Raw genomic sequence first — 13,704 nt, 5'->3', positions numbered from 1 at the left:
CAACACAGTTGTGTTTGGTTGTTCATTTTGCATTATGAATTCTACATTACCACTTCAGAGTTTATATTTTCTATTAATACCTTTACACAGCCTTCAGGTTGAAGTACTCTGCAGGAAGGTTTTTGGCTTTACTACATAGAGAGATTGATCACCCAAGGAACTGACGTTCCTCTGGTTTTGCCTTGGGTTTGGGAGCCCATACACTTGAAATACAGTCCACCAACTGTGGAAAGATAAGACATTCTGCTGTTATGGTTTGTGAATAATCTTACTGTTAATATTATCATCTGTAGTTACTTGGTTCCATAAGATAAGTTTCATTAGATTGGTTGATACTCATATTTAAGTTCAGGTTAGTAATTAGTCTTAGTTGTACCTTTTATCCTATACCATTCATTTAGGCTTGCCACTCTCTTTATTACTTTAGGATTACTTGTAATTCATCTTACTGGTATATCAATCATTAGTTTAACTGTATTGTTTTTCTTCCATACATCATGTCTTATATCTGTTTTGGTTACTACACACTTCCTTATACAATCACACCTGTTTCATTTTCATTATTTGTCTTTCCTTCCTGTTCACTTGATCATTTGGTTTGTGTGGAATTTTTGAGCTGGTGTCTACACAAACTTCTCCCTATATTCTACATCTTATTATTTGGTTAAGTTTTTATTTTAATGATTAATGTTATTCTCTGTTTTGCATTGTCAGTTAGGCTTCACAAGTGTTTGTTATTTTTGGTTTACCTTTAGTTCTACTTCAAGATTAATCAATGATTATTTTAAATATGTTGATTGATTAGGCTTAATGACTGTCATTTTTGGTTTACTCATGGTTTTGTTTGTGGGCTAGTTGATAAATTATGTTAAATATCTTTATTAGGCTTAATAACTGTCATTTTTGGTTTGTTCATGGTTTTATCTATAGATTAATTGATAAGTAGGTTAAATATCTTTTCTTCATCACATGCATATATTTAACTTGCTACACAATTTCTTAACATTTCCACTGTTTCAACAATTTAATTTTCATCTTTATTTGTAGTCTATACTTCTTACCTTTAATTTTGTATCCTTGACTATTTCTACATCTTACCATTTACTTTTGTTTGTTAGAGCACCTAGGGACTGGGGTCCACCCTACCTGCTCCCAGGGTTACTTGCCTTCATCCTATAACAACCAAATCCATTTTCAGAGGACCTGGATTTCCTCTACTTCTGCAATTTTTCCCTTCCTCCTTTACTCATTGGATTTGGATTTTTTGGCCTTTTATTCCTTTTTCCCATCATCACATCGTGGTATCTTTCCCCTGATCATGAACTTTCTTTTTCCTGCTGTCCTTTGGGGGTACTTTGTATGTCAAGTACTGGATCTGCATTAATCTACTGGATTAATGTCCAATTCTCTGCTTTAGATAGCTCTTCCTTTCTTTGTTTGGGTACTGTCATCCACCTCTTGCCGTCCTCTCTTTCATAGGAATGTGACTGGATATGTCACCCTTTAGTATATTTACCTTTTATTTTTCTTTCTGCATTACTCTCTGTGGCAGGTTGTGCCTGACCAGGTATTCTTTAACTGCTTAACTCTGCACTGTAAGCCATGTTGACTTACATTTTATCATTCCATTACTATTTAATGCACATTGCAGAGATGGAGTGTTCCCCAAAATCATTTGTAGGCTTACATGGGTAAAGCAGAACAGGATAGCTGCCCATCCCTGCCATGCTTTGTATTAAATAAATTGGTATGGTCTGCTGTTAAAAATAGGTTTTTCTGATCACCCATTGCATTGTTTTAGGTGTTGTTTCTCTGGACTCTTCTCCACACTTTGCAACTGAGATGGTAGATCATAGAGGCATTTCCCTGAATGTGTTTATGAAATACATATAGTATATATATAACCATTTATTTGAGAGTAAGGTGGTGGTTTTCTGCTGGTGTATATGATGCAATATCTTCCACTATGAAACAAAAACAAATGGAAGTGAGACATCAAAATTGCAGTTTACTCTTCAGTTGTGATCCCACATTCCCACATGCATGTTGGTACCTGGCAGCCAAGTTGTGGATCATAGTTGGCTTAACCAGTAGTATGATCCTCATCCTGTCCACTTCAATGATGTCAGTTCCCAGGAACTGGGGATTGGATTTAGACTTGAACTAATCACCATAAGTCCTCAAATATGTAGTACAGATGTCTATATTTTCTCCCACATTTATATTCTTGTTACTCCGTTAGTGTTGGGAGTAAAGGTTAAGGCATTTGTAGATCATTATAGTTCTTCATCTTTTACTATCCTTCAATGCTTATTATTCTGAAGATGTTATTGCACTAGGGGGAATTCCAGTCAATTTTGTATTTGAGGGAGGTGTTTTCCATTAAACCAACATCTTTTCAGTGTCAGGCTCCTGGATCAATCTTTTAATTTTTCGTATTATCACATTCCATGTTCATTGGATCAGATCTCATAAACTTGAGGTGAAAATGGTGTAATCCTCCTTCCTACCCCCACTGGATGGCTGGGTTTTGGGTTGTAGTTGACTTGCCGTGTATGGTCCATCATGCCTCAGCCACTTTACATCTAGAACTCATCCTTTTATTTATGCCCACTTTCATATTTCTTGAGGTTGAGTTTCATAAGTATCATATTGTTTGGATCCATATCTTGCTAAAGTTCTGTCCCACTTGACTGCCCATATATGTGAATTTTTTTCCAAGATGAAAATATATTACTGCAAGGTACTTATCTATTCTCACACTTCCCACCCTTCCTTCTCTGTAAAATCCTGCCAAATCTCAAAGCGATAGTTTGGTAGAATTGAATAATGAAAATCACATACATCATGTATGCCACATTCTTATTGGTAGAGGGTTACTGTACGATGATTTTCATGAGAGATGCATTGGAATCAGTCAGTTCCAGTTGAGTTGGAGGTTAAAGGCTTATGGCATGCTTAAAAATATTTTTGCACATAGAGAGCAGCACTGAATGAGAATAGCTATTTATTTATCTGTTGGAAATACATTTTCAGAATAGGAAAATTATAACTTTAATGTTAAATTAGTAATATAGTGTTTAAAATTATTGTCCTTTTTTCTGATTTGTAGTAACTTAAACTTTACAATTCACTAACTAACACCAATTCATACCCCAATAATTGTTGTTAAAACACTTTGATTACATAGTTAGCACTGCTATGTTTGTGATAGGTCAACTAGTATGGTGACACTTCATTCATGATATATGAAAATTTTGAGTGCACTCATAAATAAATAAGGCTGAGACAGTAAATCTAAGTGGCAGATTTGTGGTCCTTTGGTGGGTCATATATCTCAGTGTTTGTTTTACTGTGATGATATGTAAGACCATACAATAACTCTGTGTTTGAAGATCTTTGCAATTATCATTAAAGAGATTATTACCTGCTCTTTTGAGTTTTCCTGTAAAGTTAGAATCATAAATACTTTAATCATTAAGATGGACCATATCTTAGTTCACATGGACACCCTTATCCATTACAACAAATTTACTGCCCTTATCAGACACTTAAATTACCAGATTAGTACTTTTGTTAGTTTTTTTAGTGCACTGATCTCGACTTGAGTCAGGTTAGCTTTGTTACTGTAACCACAAACTTAACAACAATGCTTCTAATATTTTGTCTCAAAAATGTTACTTAATGTTGAACATTTACAGCATGTGTTGGTGGAATAGAGCATTCATGATAAAAATGTAATATACACATATAATGGTACTGCTGGGTGAGGTACAAGTCGAAACACAGTCCATTGGTGCATAGAGCTGGAATGATTTGTCATTCTTTGGAAGGGTTAATTGACTAAATTCAATACCATTAATTATATCAACACAAATATTATTTATTTTGTAAATGCTGCATGCTCATCAGAATGTACTGTGCCTTGTGTTTAATATTCTAAAATGATAACTTGCCTCATGTCAACAACAGCTGAAAGCAACATCTTTTGTCTAAACATGCAAAGCTCTCCTCACAAACTATTAGTTTTCACCAGTAAGGCAAAACAGACATTTGTCTAATTTTTGTACTTTAGAATGTGCTCTTTCTATTGGTTATAAATGTAGAAATGAGAGAGAGAAATATATACTTTTGTGAAGAATGTATTATGTAGGTTGATCAAATAAAGGGATATCTCAGTGAAGCAAGTCCTATAATCTGAATTATGAATACCTATAATGTGCATTTCTAACTGGTTGAACAGTGTGAAGCTGTCAATAAAGAAAAATAAAATACCTGTAAATATAGAGTGCCACATTGTGTGATTCAGACGTGTTATAGAGTGCCACGTTGTGTGACTCGGACGTGTTATAGAGTGCCACGTTGTGTGACTCGGACGTGTTATAGAGTGCCACGTTGCGTGACTCAGACGTGTTATAGAGTGCCACGTTGCGTGACTCAGACGTGTTATAGAGTGCCACGTTGCGTGACTCAGACGTGTTATAGAGTGCCACGTTGCGTGACTCAGACGTGTTATAGAGTGCCACGTTGCGTGACTCAGACGTGTTATAGAGTGCCACGTTGCGTGACTCAGACGTGTTATAGAGTTCCACGTTGCGTGACTCAGACGTGTTATAGAGTGCCACGTTGTGTGACTCAGACTACAGATTGAAAATTTATCTAATTACTTTTGAAGTAAATAAATGTAAACATGGATAATACAAAAAAGTAGAATTATAAACTGTTTCAATGCCAAATCTATTATCATATGTTGTGCACTTTTATCCTCCCATGGGTATAGAGTTTAATCATTTAGTGTCACTATTCACAAAATCAAAATTAGGGTTTCTGATATTTTAATATTTTTCAGTTATTTTAAATATTTGAGTCTCGTGATATTAAACAGTTACTTGAATGTAATAATTGAACAAGTCCAATGATTAATCAATTAGTATATTCCACTGATCTCCCAGCTTTTATTATTGGATAATGTATGGAATCCCCTAGTATGAGTGTATGTATTTTGTAAGTATGGAAGACCCCTAGTATGAGTGTATGTATTTTGTAAGTATGGAATATCCCTGGTATGTGTGTTTGTATTTTGTATGAAAAAACCTCATAGTATGTGTGTAAGTATGATAAAAATGTATAAAATATAAATGTTCAAACATGAAATTGTATTTTTTATGAAAAAACTTGCAGACATATTGTGTGTTCCTTAAAAACCATCTTCAGTAATATTTTATCTGTGTAAATGCAGAATATGTATGTGGGCTTTTTAACTGTTTTCAAAGATATACAAACATTGATTTTTACTGTTTGTGTGACATTATTAAATGATTACTTTTATTTATTTTTTACTTTCAGCAGTGGAGTACAGTACTAATGTTCCTGTTCCACTTCTTAAGGAAGGAAATCCAGTATTTAACACACTGTTGTACACACTTGTACCTTTACTAGTAATTACACTTATTCTCATTGCTTCTTATTGGTTGTATAGACACCATAAGATGACTTACTTCAATGAAATTCCCACTGTTGATCTTTCTGTTCCTTCATCTTATCTCCATCTGAAACCTGTGCAACTTTTAGAAGTTAAAGCTCAGGGTCGTTTTGGTGCTGTTTGGAAAGCTCAATTGAGAAATGAATTTGTTGCTGTGAAAATATTCCCTCCACAGGTATGTGTTGTTTTGTAATCAGTTTAAAGAGTGATTGCACATTTTGTATTTACACATTGTGTAACTGGTATGTTGCATCAATATACCCTGTGTGAAGGTATAAGTTGCTTGACAAAATGTTTGTGATGTAATCACCAGTTCATGGTTTTGCTCAAGTTAATTAGCCCTGTATACATAAAGTTATTCATAATAATTAATGATTGCTATAATTCTGGATCTTCTGTTTGTAACATCACAAAGTTTTGTATATTTTTAATAAATAAACAAAAGAATATCGTGTAACAAGTATACAAAAGTTTCTTTCTTAACTAAGCATTTTCACTAAACTTTAGTCTGCAGATTTCCAAAGCCTTTACTGAGTTAGTCTGAAGGAAAGCTCATTTCTGTGTCAAGAATAAAAGTACTTCTTTACATCATTCAGGTTTCTTTCTTCATTAGAATAACTTTCTAAATGATCAGCAAGTCTTTCTGTATTATATCTTTTACTTTCTGTCTCCTAAGACTTAACTAGTGAAATGTACAGTGAAATGAAAAGTTGAATAATATGAGCTCACTTAACAATAACGTTTTCTCCTCTGCATTGATTGCAGTATTGATGAAAGAAAGTTCAAAGTTACTCACCTTAACCCTTTCAGAATAGGCAGATGCAAATTAAGTCTGAGGATACGTGTGCAACAATGCATACGGCAATTCTGAGCTTTCTTTACATATTGTCACAAAACTAGTTAAAATTTTATTAACTTTTATGAGTATCTTCAACAAAAGGAATGACATTATTATAAGTAATGAACATTAATCATATCACATTAAACGTAATTGCACTAAACATATTTTTATTTATATATTATAATTACTTGCACTGAAAGTATATAAAAAATAACTTCAGTGCAAGGTGATTCTTGTTTTAAATATAAAAATTATTTTCTTCATTCTATAGCTTCCAAATTTCTTTTATATAACTTTAAGAACTTATAAAATAAATGTTTATATTTTATGTTCCTATTTCTCTACCATATCACTAACTCTGTTATCATCAATGTAGAGTGCAATGAATGTTTGAAATTAAGAATTAGGAATATGTAAATATCTTTTTACTTTTCATTCAATAACCAAAAACTATCCTCTCTTAGTCACATATAGTTTTTTGTTGTTGTTTTGTTTTCCATTTCCTGGCCTTTACAGTTTGTTATTCATCTCAACACAAGTTAACGACACTATTGAGGTGTTACAGTTTGTTATTCATCTCAACACAAGTTAATGACACTATTGAGGTGTATTACACTTTCTTTCAGATAGATACTCGAGTTTGTTATTCATCTCAACACAAGTTAACGACACTATTGACGTGTATTACACTTTCTTTCAGATAGATACTCGAGTTTGTTATTCATCTCAACACAAGTTAACGACACTATTGACGTGTATTACACTTTCTTTCAGATAGATACTGAGTTTGTTATTCATCTCAACACAAGTTAACGACACTATTGGCGTGTATTACACTTTCTTTCAGATAGATACTGAGTTTGTTATTCATCTCAACACAAGTTAACGACACTATTGACGTGTATTACACTTTCTTTCAGATAGATACTCGAGTTTGTTATTCATCTCAACACAAGTTAACGACACTATTGACGTGTATTACACTTTCTTTCAGATAGATACTCGAGTTTGTTATTCATCTCAACACAAGTTAATCGACACTATTGGCGTGTATTACACTTTCTTTCAGATAGATACCGAGTTTGTTATTCATCTCAACACAAGTTAACGACACTATTGACGTGTATTACACTTTCTTTCAGATAGATACTCGAGTTTGTTATTCATCTCAACACAAGTTAACGACACTATTGACGTGTATTACACTTTCTTTCAGATAGATACTCGAGTTTGTTATTCATCTCAACACAAGTTAACGACACTATTGACGTGTATTACACTTTCTTTCAGATAGATACTCGAGTTTGTTATTCATCTCAACACAAGTTAACGACACTATTGACGTGTATTACACTTTCTTTCAGATAGATACTCGAGCCTTTCACAAAATTTTCTTACACTTGCACAAGAGTGTAAGCATTACACTGGGGCAATGTTTGAGATAATTTTAAGAATGTTAATATTTGTCAATTTTAAAACATAAATAATACAAAATTAACTGAGATATTAAAGTGAAACCTAAATGTAATTTAGCTGCCTACCTCCCCAGTGCTAGAAACTAGGTTTTGATACCTGTGGTGGGAAGAGCACAATGTGTAGCTTTGTGGTAAGCTACAAACTGTCTCTCTACTATAACATATTTGGATGATAAACAACTGAGGTGCTATTGCGAACAATGCACCCAACAATAGTGTAAGCAGTTATGTCTACTCTGTGATGACTGTTAGTGCAAATTTCGAAATAACCATCATTAGATTATAGTATAAAATGAGCTCTATTTTGATACAGTACATTATCTCACTCATATAAATAGCTATTTTCATTGCTGCCTTTTTGTATACAAAAGAATCATTACACAGCCACAAGCTTTCTTCTCTCTTTCTGTTAGAATTGAGTGATTTAATTGTGTGTCTAATGCAAATCAACATGCATTAACACTCCACCAATAAGAATTTGACTTATGATGCATGTGACTTCATTCAATTTTACTGAACTATCACTCCATGTTTGGCAGTATTCATGTTCAGAAGTTTTTTTCTTTTTGTAGCTCTGTGTTTAGTAAGTCGTGATTTTAATAATTTAATTTTTCTTCATTATTTTTTTTCTTTTGATTTAATTAAATTTCCCATTCTTTATTTATTAATGTATTTCTGCCATGAATTCTGCAGTTCATGTTTACCATGTCATACCTCTAGTGCTATTTTCACAGGCTGCAGGTGAGGGAGACCCATCATTGAATTTTTCTGCTATAACAGTCTTCTTTTACATTGCAGAATTTTTCTTGATAACAAGAAAACCCACTAGAAATAAAAATGTCTCTCAGAATGGCTGGTATGGGTTAACCTGAAAATGAAGGTCGAAACATTGTTCTCTCCTTATCAATAAGTGTTAATACCCACACCAGCCATTCTGAGATACATCATAGAATTTTGCTGTGTTTTTCCCTACCCATTCTGCAGAAGTGGCTAGGCTTAATACAGCACTATTTTACATTATTTCTCAGGTATGTTTTATTCAGTTCCATGTTTTTCTATGACTCCTTATAATCTCCATGTTGACTCATTATTATCTCCATGTTGACTCATTTATCATCTTCAACTCTTCCTTTACACATGCATTTTCACTGTGGTTGGGAGTTTCTAGGTCGCAATGAGACCTTGTTCGGGGAGGAATATGTTTTTGATCATTGTCTCAAACTTTGGAATCCCACATAACAACACTTAACTCTTTCCTTTTTGGTTGCATTTTTTATCATGACACACCCCTATTTCATTCCTATCCTGGTCCTTATATACCCATCCTTTTCCTCCTTCCAGGATTTTCTCATCTTGTCCAGTGAAAGCTTGAGTTTATTATAATGTTACCTTTCATAATATTTTACTACAGTTCTATGGGATCTTCAGGTTTTATCAGAAGGACTTGTCGTACTTTTCCCATTTCCTTTGTCCTCGGTACCCTTTTCTTTCCCCATCACTTAGGATCCTGCCATCAATCTGCATCTGTGATACAGGATGTTCTGCTTCTCCAGGTTTTTATTCCAGGCTGTTTTTTGTTCTCACACCAAACCAGGTTTATTGTCTTCTAATTTTTCAGTCTGCTTCAGATTTATTGGTGATAGAGGAATGTCATAAATGCTTATTTGCAAATCTCAATGTTTCATGACTCACAACCTTCTCTTCAGTTTATTCAGTGTTGGGTGGTTTCTCTGTTTTATACACTGCCATTTGGATATGCTTTGGCCCTGTATACTTATTCAGGTGTTCAGAGCATTAATTCATCACTTAAATGCTCATGGGTTGTACTTTCCACTGTTTGTGATCAACAAGCTAATATTTGCTTGTTCCAAAACAGGAATCCCCATGTTACCCTTATTACTCCTGGAGCTGGTTTTTAATAAGCTGTTAGTCAAATTGGGAAAGTCCTTACTGCACCCTATACAGCATCTTGGCAATTTGTGTTTTTATTTTTCTGCACACATCTCAGTGAGACCTGCCCTTCTCCTCTTCAAATTCATTTAATGGGTTTTCAATTTGATTACAACTTGTGATGTTCTATTGCTTTTAGGGATGTGATATTTCATGGTAGCCCTAATCCCTTTGGGTAAGGTTTATGTACAGGTTCTTTTGTTGGCTTTTTGTTACCAGTGGAATTTTTCAGGAATCCTTTTTCAACTCTTATTACCCTTCTAATTAATCAGCATTGGTGGTTAGGGTTAGGTATGAGTCAGATGTTGGTGGGTTACCCACTTCCTCTTCCTTATCTGGTTTTCTGCATTTCAATGACACATCTCTTTGGGGATAGGAAGTATGGTTGATCATCTTGAAGATTTGGGGTTTTTGGTGTGCAGGCACGAAGTCTTATCCTATCAATGTCTTGCAGATTCTTCCTGTAGGTCACATTTTGTTAAGTTATTTTCAGAAATTATCAAATAATGATCCATTCTGACTTTTCTTCAATGATTGCTTATCTCAATTATCATGGCAGCTTCAGTTCTCCATTCCTTTGTATTTGTACATTGAATCTTCTTTTTGGACCCACACGCTCAACATTTTTATCACTGCGTATCACATTCCAGGTGCTTTCACTCTTGTAGATTAGAGTTTGGTCTAGACAGCACTAATCTGACAAAGTGGTCTTCAATTTTTTTTTTCCCCAGCGGCTTTCACTCTAGTGGGGTACTTCTAACATCCTTACATTGAGGCTTTTGTTATTATATCCCTTCACCACAAATTACTTTGGTTTTGGTCTCTGATTCCTCCTCTTCTTGCTGTGACTATTAATGTTTTCACCTACAGTTTTTTCTATTCTTCTGTTCTCCTTCTTTTCATGGTGATTTTAATCATTCTTGGCATTCCATATTCTATCCTTCTGATAGCTCTTTGCTGGCTATCTCAGTTGTGATTTCCATGGCTTCTACAGCTCCAACTTTCTCCTTTTTCTGTTGCTTTGTCCATTCTTTACCACTCTCAGTCACTGGTGTTTTATCCTGTTCTCTGGACATTGGAGAAATGATTCCTGACACTAACATATTTTATTGCTTATTTCATTTCACATTCCTACATGGAAGTTTATGAATACAAATGGAATTTTTCGGTTATTTTCTTTTGGGTACAGAGTTTTCCTCTAATCATCCCATCTTTGATTCTAGATGTTGGTGTTCTGCTGTGTGTAGATGACATGATATCCTTTATTATGAAGCATAAAAAAAAATGAGAGTGAGACATCCAAATTGTAAGCCTGGGATGGCCAGGTGGTTAAGGCACTTGACTCATAATCCAAGGGTCATTGGTTCAAATCCCCTTCACACCAAACATGCTCACCCTTTAAGCCATAGGGTTGTTATAATGTCATGGTCAATCATACTATTCATTGGTAAAAAAGTAGTCCAAGAGTTCACAATGGGTGGTGATGACTAGCTACCTTCCCTTTAGTCTTACACTGCTAAATTAAGGACTGCTAATACAGATCGCTCTTGTGTAGTTTTGTGCAAAATTCAGAAACAAACAGACATCTAAATTGCAGCTTTTCCCTTTGATTGGGATCCCTCATCCTACCCCATGGCTTGGTTTGGGATTTAAAGTAGAAAGGTGGAGGTAACAGGAGATTGTCATAATTCTTTCCCTTCTACTATCCCTTGATATTTCTTGTTCTGAGGATGTTATTGTGTTTGGTGTGGTTCTGGTCACTTTCACATCTTAGGAAGATAATTTACATTATGTAGGCATCTTTTTGATTCTGGATGTCAGGTTCTGAGATTGATCTATAAGTTTATCATATTCACCTACACCTCATTCTTGAATCTGGGGTACTAGATTTCCTCCAGTCTTGTGAACTTGGGATGAAGATGGTAAAATCCTCTTTCCTACTCTCACATGGATTTCAGTACCTGGCATCAAGGTTTTGGATTGCAGTTGACTTACCACCAGTATTGCTAAAAGTAATCGTTCAGTAGAATTTAATTTGCCCTTTTCTTCATTCTCAGGGACTTTGTTTTCACCATTACATAGATGACTAAGCTACTTAAAGCTCCTTTGCAGGCCATCTCAGCTTTCTATACTGCTTCTCTTATGTAAAGCTGCTCAGGTTAGTTAGTGGGGGTGGAGAAGTTATCCTGATCCCATGCAGTACCTCATTTTACATTGGAGTATTGTTTAAATCCCTCATCAAATATGCCCAACTATCTCCCCCTCACTTGCAGGCTATGCAGCTACTAGTTCTCAACCTATCCTCTCACTGTGTGAGGTTCTATCTTTTATGAGGACATGGGCATCTCTGAAAGCTCTTATCCCTCTTAATCATGCCCATATGTGTCACCTTCAGTGGTCTTTCATAACCCATCGGAGCTTAGTTTAGAATCTCTTGAATGCCCAACTTCTCCTTCCATACAGATCAAGCCTGCTTGATGGATTGATTGAAACCCCACCACTATGAATGTTTACCTTCTCCCTCCTCATCCAGATAATCATCTCTCTTTCCAGTTGGGTACCTAATTGGATGCTCAGTAGGTCTTGGCACACTGAACTCTTATCAGAGTGTTCTTTCAATATAAATCTCTTGGAGCTCCTCACAGGCTCTTGGACACTAGTACACCTCTTTCAGGCTATTTAAGACTGGTTGGTGATGGTTCGTTTGTGATAACTTTGAGCTTGTAACAAGAGTGCACTCAGTCACGAGGTCTGTTATCCAATACTGAACCTCCTGATTTTGACTACGCAGCCATCGTATTCATTATAATATTCTGATGCCTTGAATCATGGTGCAGATTGCTTATTTTATCCTTATAAGTTTTTCTCTTCTGAGTAGCCCTTGGATCCACTAGTGTTTTGGTGGCACTGTTACCATTAAAGTGTTCCATTTCTGAATGCTTTTGCTAGACACCTCATTTTCCAGCTCCCATGGTTTTGATCTCCTGTCTGGATTGGACAGCCTCTACCTCTATGCCTACCCTTTCATTACTTTCCATCATCCTGGCTACTTGGGTTTTGATCTCCTGTCTGGATTGGACAGCCTCTACCTCTATGCCTACCCTTTCATTAATTTCCATCATCCTGGCTACTTGGGTTTTGATCTCCTGTCTGGATTGGACAGCCTCTACCTCTATGCCTACCCTTTCATTACTTTCCATCATCCTGGCTACTAGGGTTTTGATCTCCTGTCTGGATTGGACAGCCTCTACCTCTATGTCTACCCTTTCATTACTTTCCATCATCCTGGCTACTTGGGTTTGATCTCCTGTCTGGATTGGACAGCCTCTACCTCTATGTCTACCCTTTCATTACTTTCCATCATCCTGGCTACTTGGGTTTGATCTCCTGTCTGGATTGGACAGCCTCTACCTCTATGCCTACCCTTTCATTACTTTCCATCATCCTGGCTACTTGGGTTTTGATCTCCTGTCTGGATTGGACAGCCTCTACCTCTATGCCTACCCTTTCATTACTTTCCATCATCCTGGCTACTTGGGTTTTGATCTCCTGTCTGGATTGGACAGCCTCTACCTCTATGTCTACCCTTTCATTACTTTCCATCATCCTGGCTACTTGGGTTGTGTTCTTTCAGTGAATCTCCTATGGCTGACAGAGTAGTGGTTTTTCTTCTGCTTCCTCATTTCCTCATCATTCTGTATCATCCCTGGTCCACTCTGTATTATCTCTTTTCTAGTTCATAACCAACTGTGTTGGTCTTTAACAGCATATAACTTCCTTGATTTCCCTTCTTTTTTATCTTTTCTCCATGGCTGGGTACCAATAAAAGTTGCACATGTACTGTAATTGGTCCATACATTGGGGTTATACTTCTTCTAGTCACGTTCTTCCCCACATCACTTTTTTTTCTTACTTGACTCTATAGCATGGTTTCTCAGTCTTCTGCATCATGGCTG

At 35.7% G+C, this 13,704-nt stretch overlaps 1 protein-coding gene across 12 annotated transcripts in view; it reads left to right on the top strand.

The window, feature by feature from the left end:
• The window catches only part of LOC143249904 (activin receptor type-2A-like), a 96,819-nt gene that overhangs the window by 25,890 nt on the left and 57,225 nt on the right, over positions 1–13,704 (top strand). For 11 of the 12 annotated variants that reach the window (XR_013028029.1, XM_076500504.1, XM_076500501.1 and 8 more), the window contains one exon: positions 5,347–5,657. Coding sequence is in view for 11 of the 12 variants with exons in the window: in XM_076500504.1 (XP_076356619.1) it covers positions 5,347–5,657 (311 nt within the window). In the remaining variant the exon portion in view is untranslated. The remainder of the gene's footprint in view (positions 1–5,346; positions 5,658–13,704) is intronic. The other variant, XM_076500507.1, reaches the window with a different exon arrangement.

The sequence above is a fragment of the Tachypleus tridentatus genome, chromosome 4 (genome assembly GCF_004210375.1).
Source record: "Tachypleus tridentatus isolate NWPU-2018 chromosome 4, ASM421037v1, whole genome shotgun sequence".
NCBI lineage: Eukaryota > Metazoa > Arthropoda > Merostomata > Xiphosura > Limulidae > Tachypleus > Tachypleus tridentatus.
The sequence above is the reverse complement of the archived record's forward strand: the minus strand, read 5'-3'. Positions and strand labels throughout refer to the sequence as shown.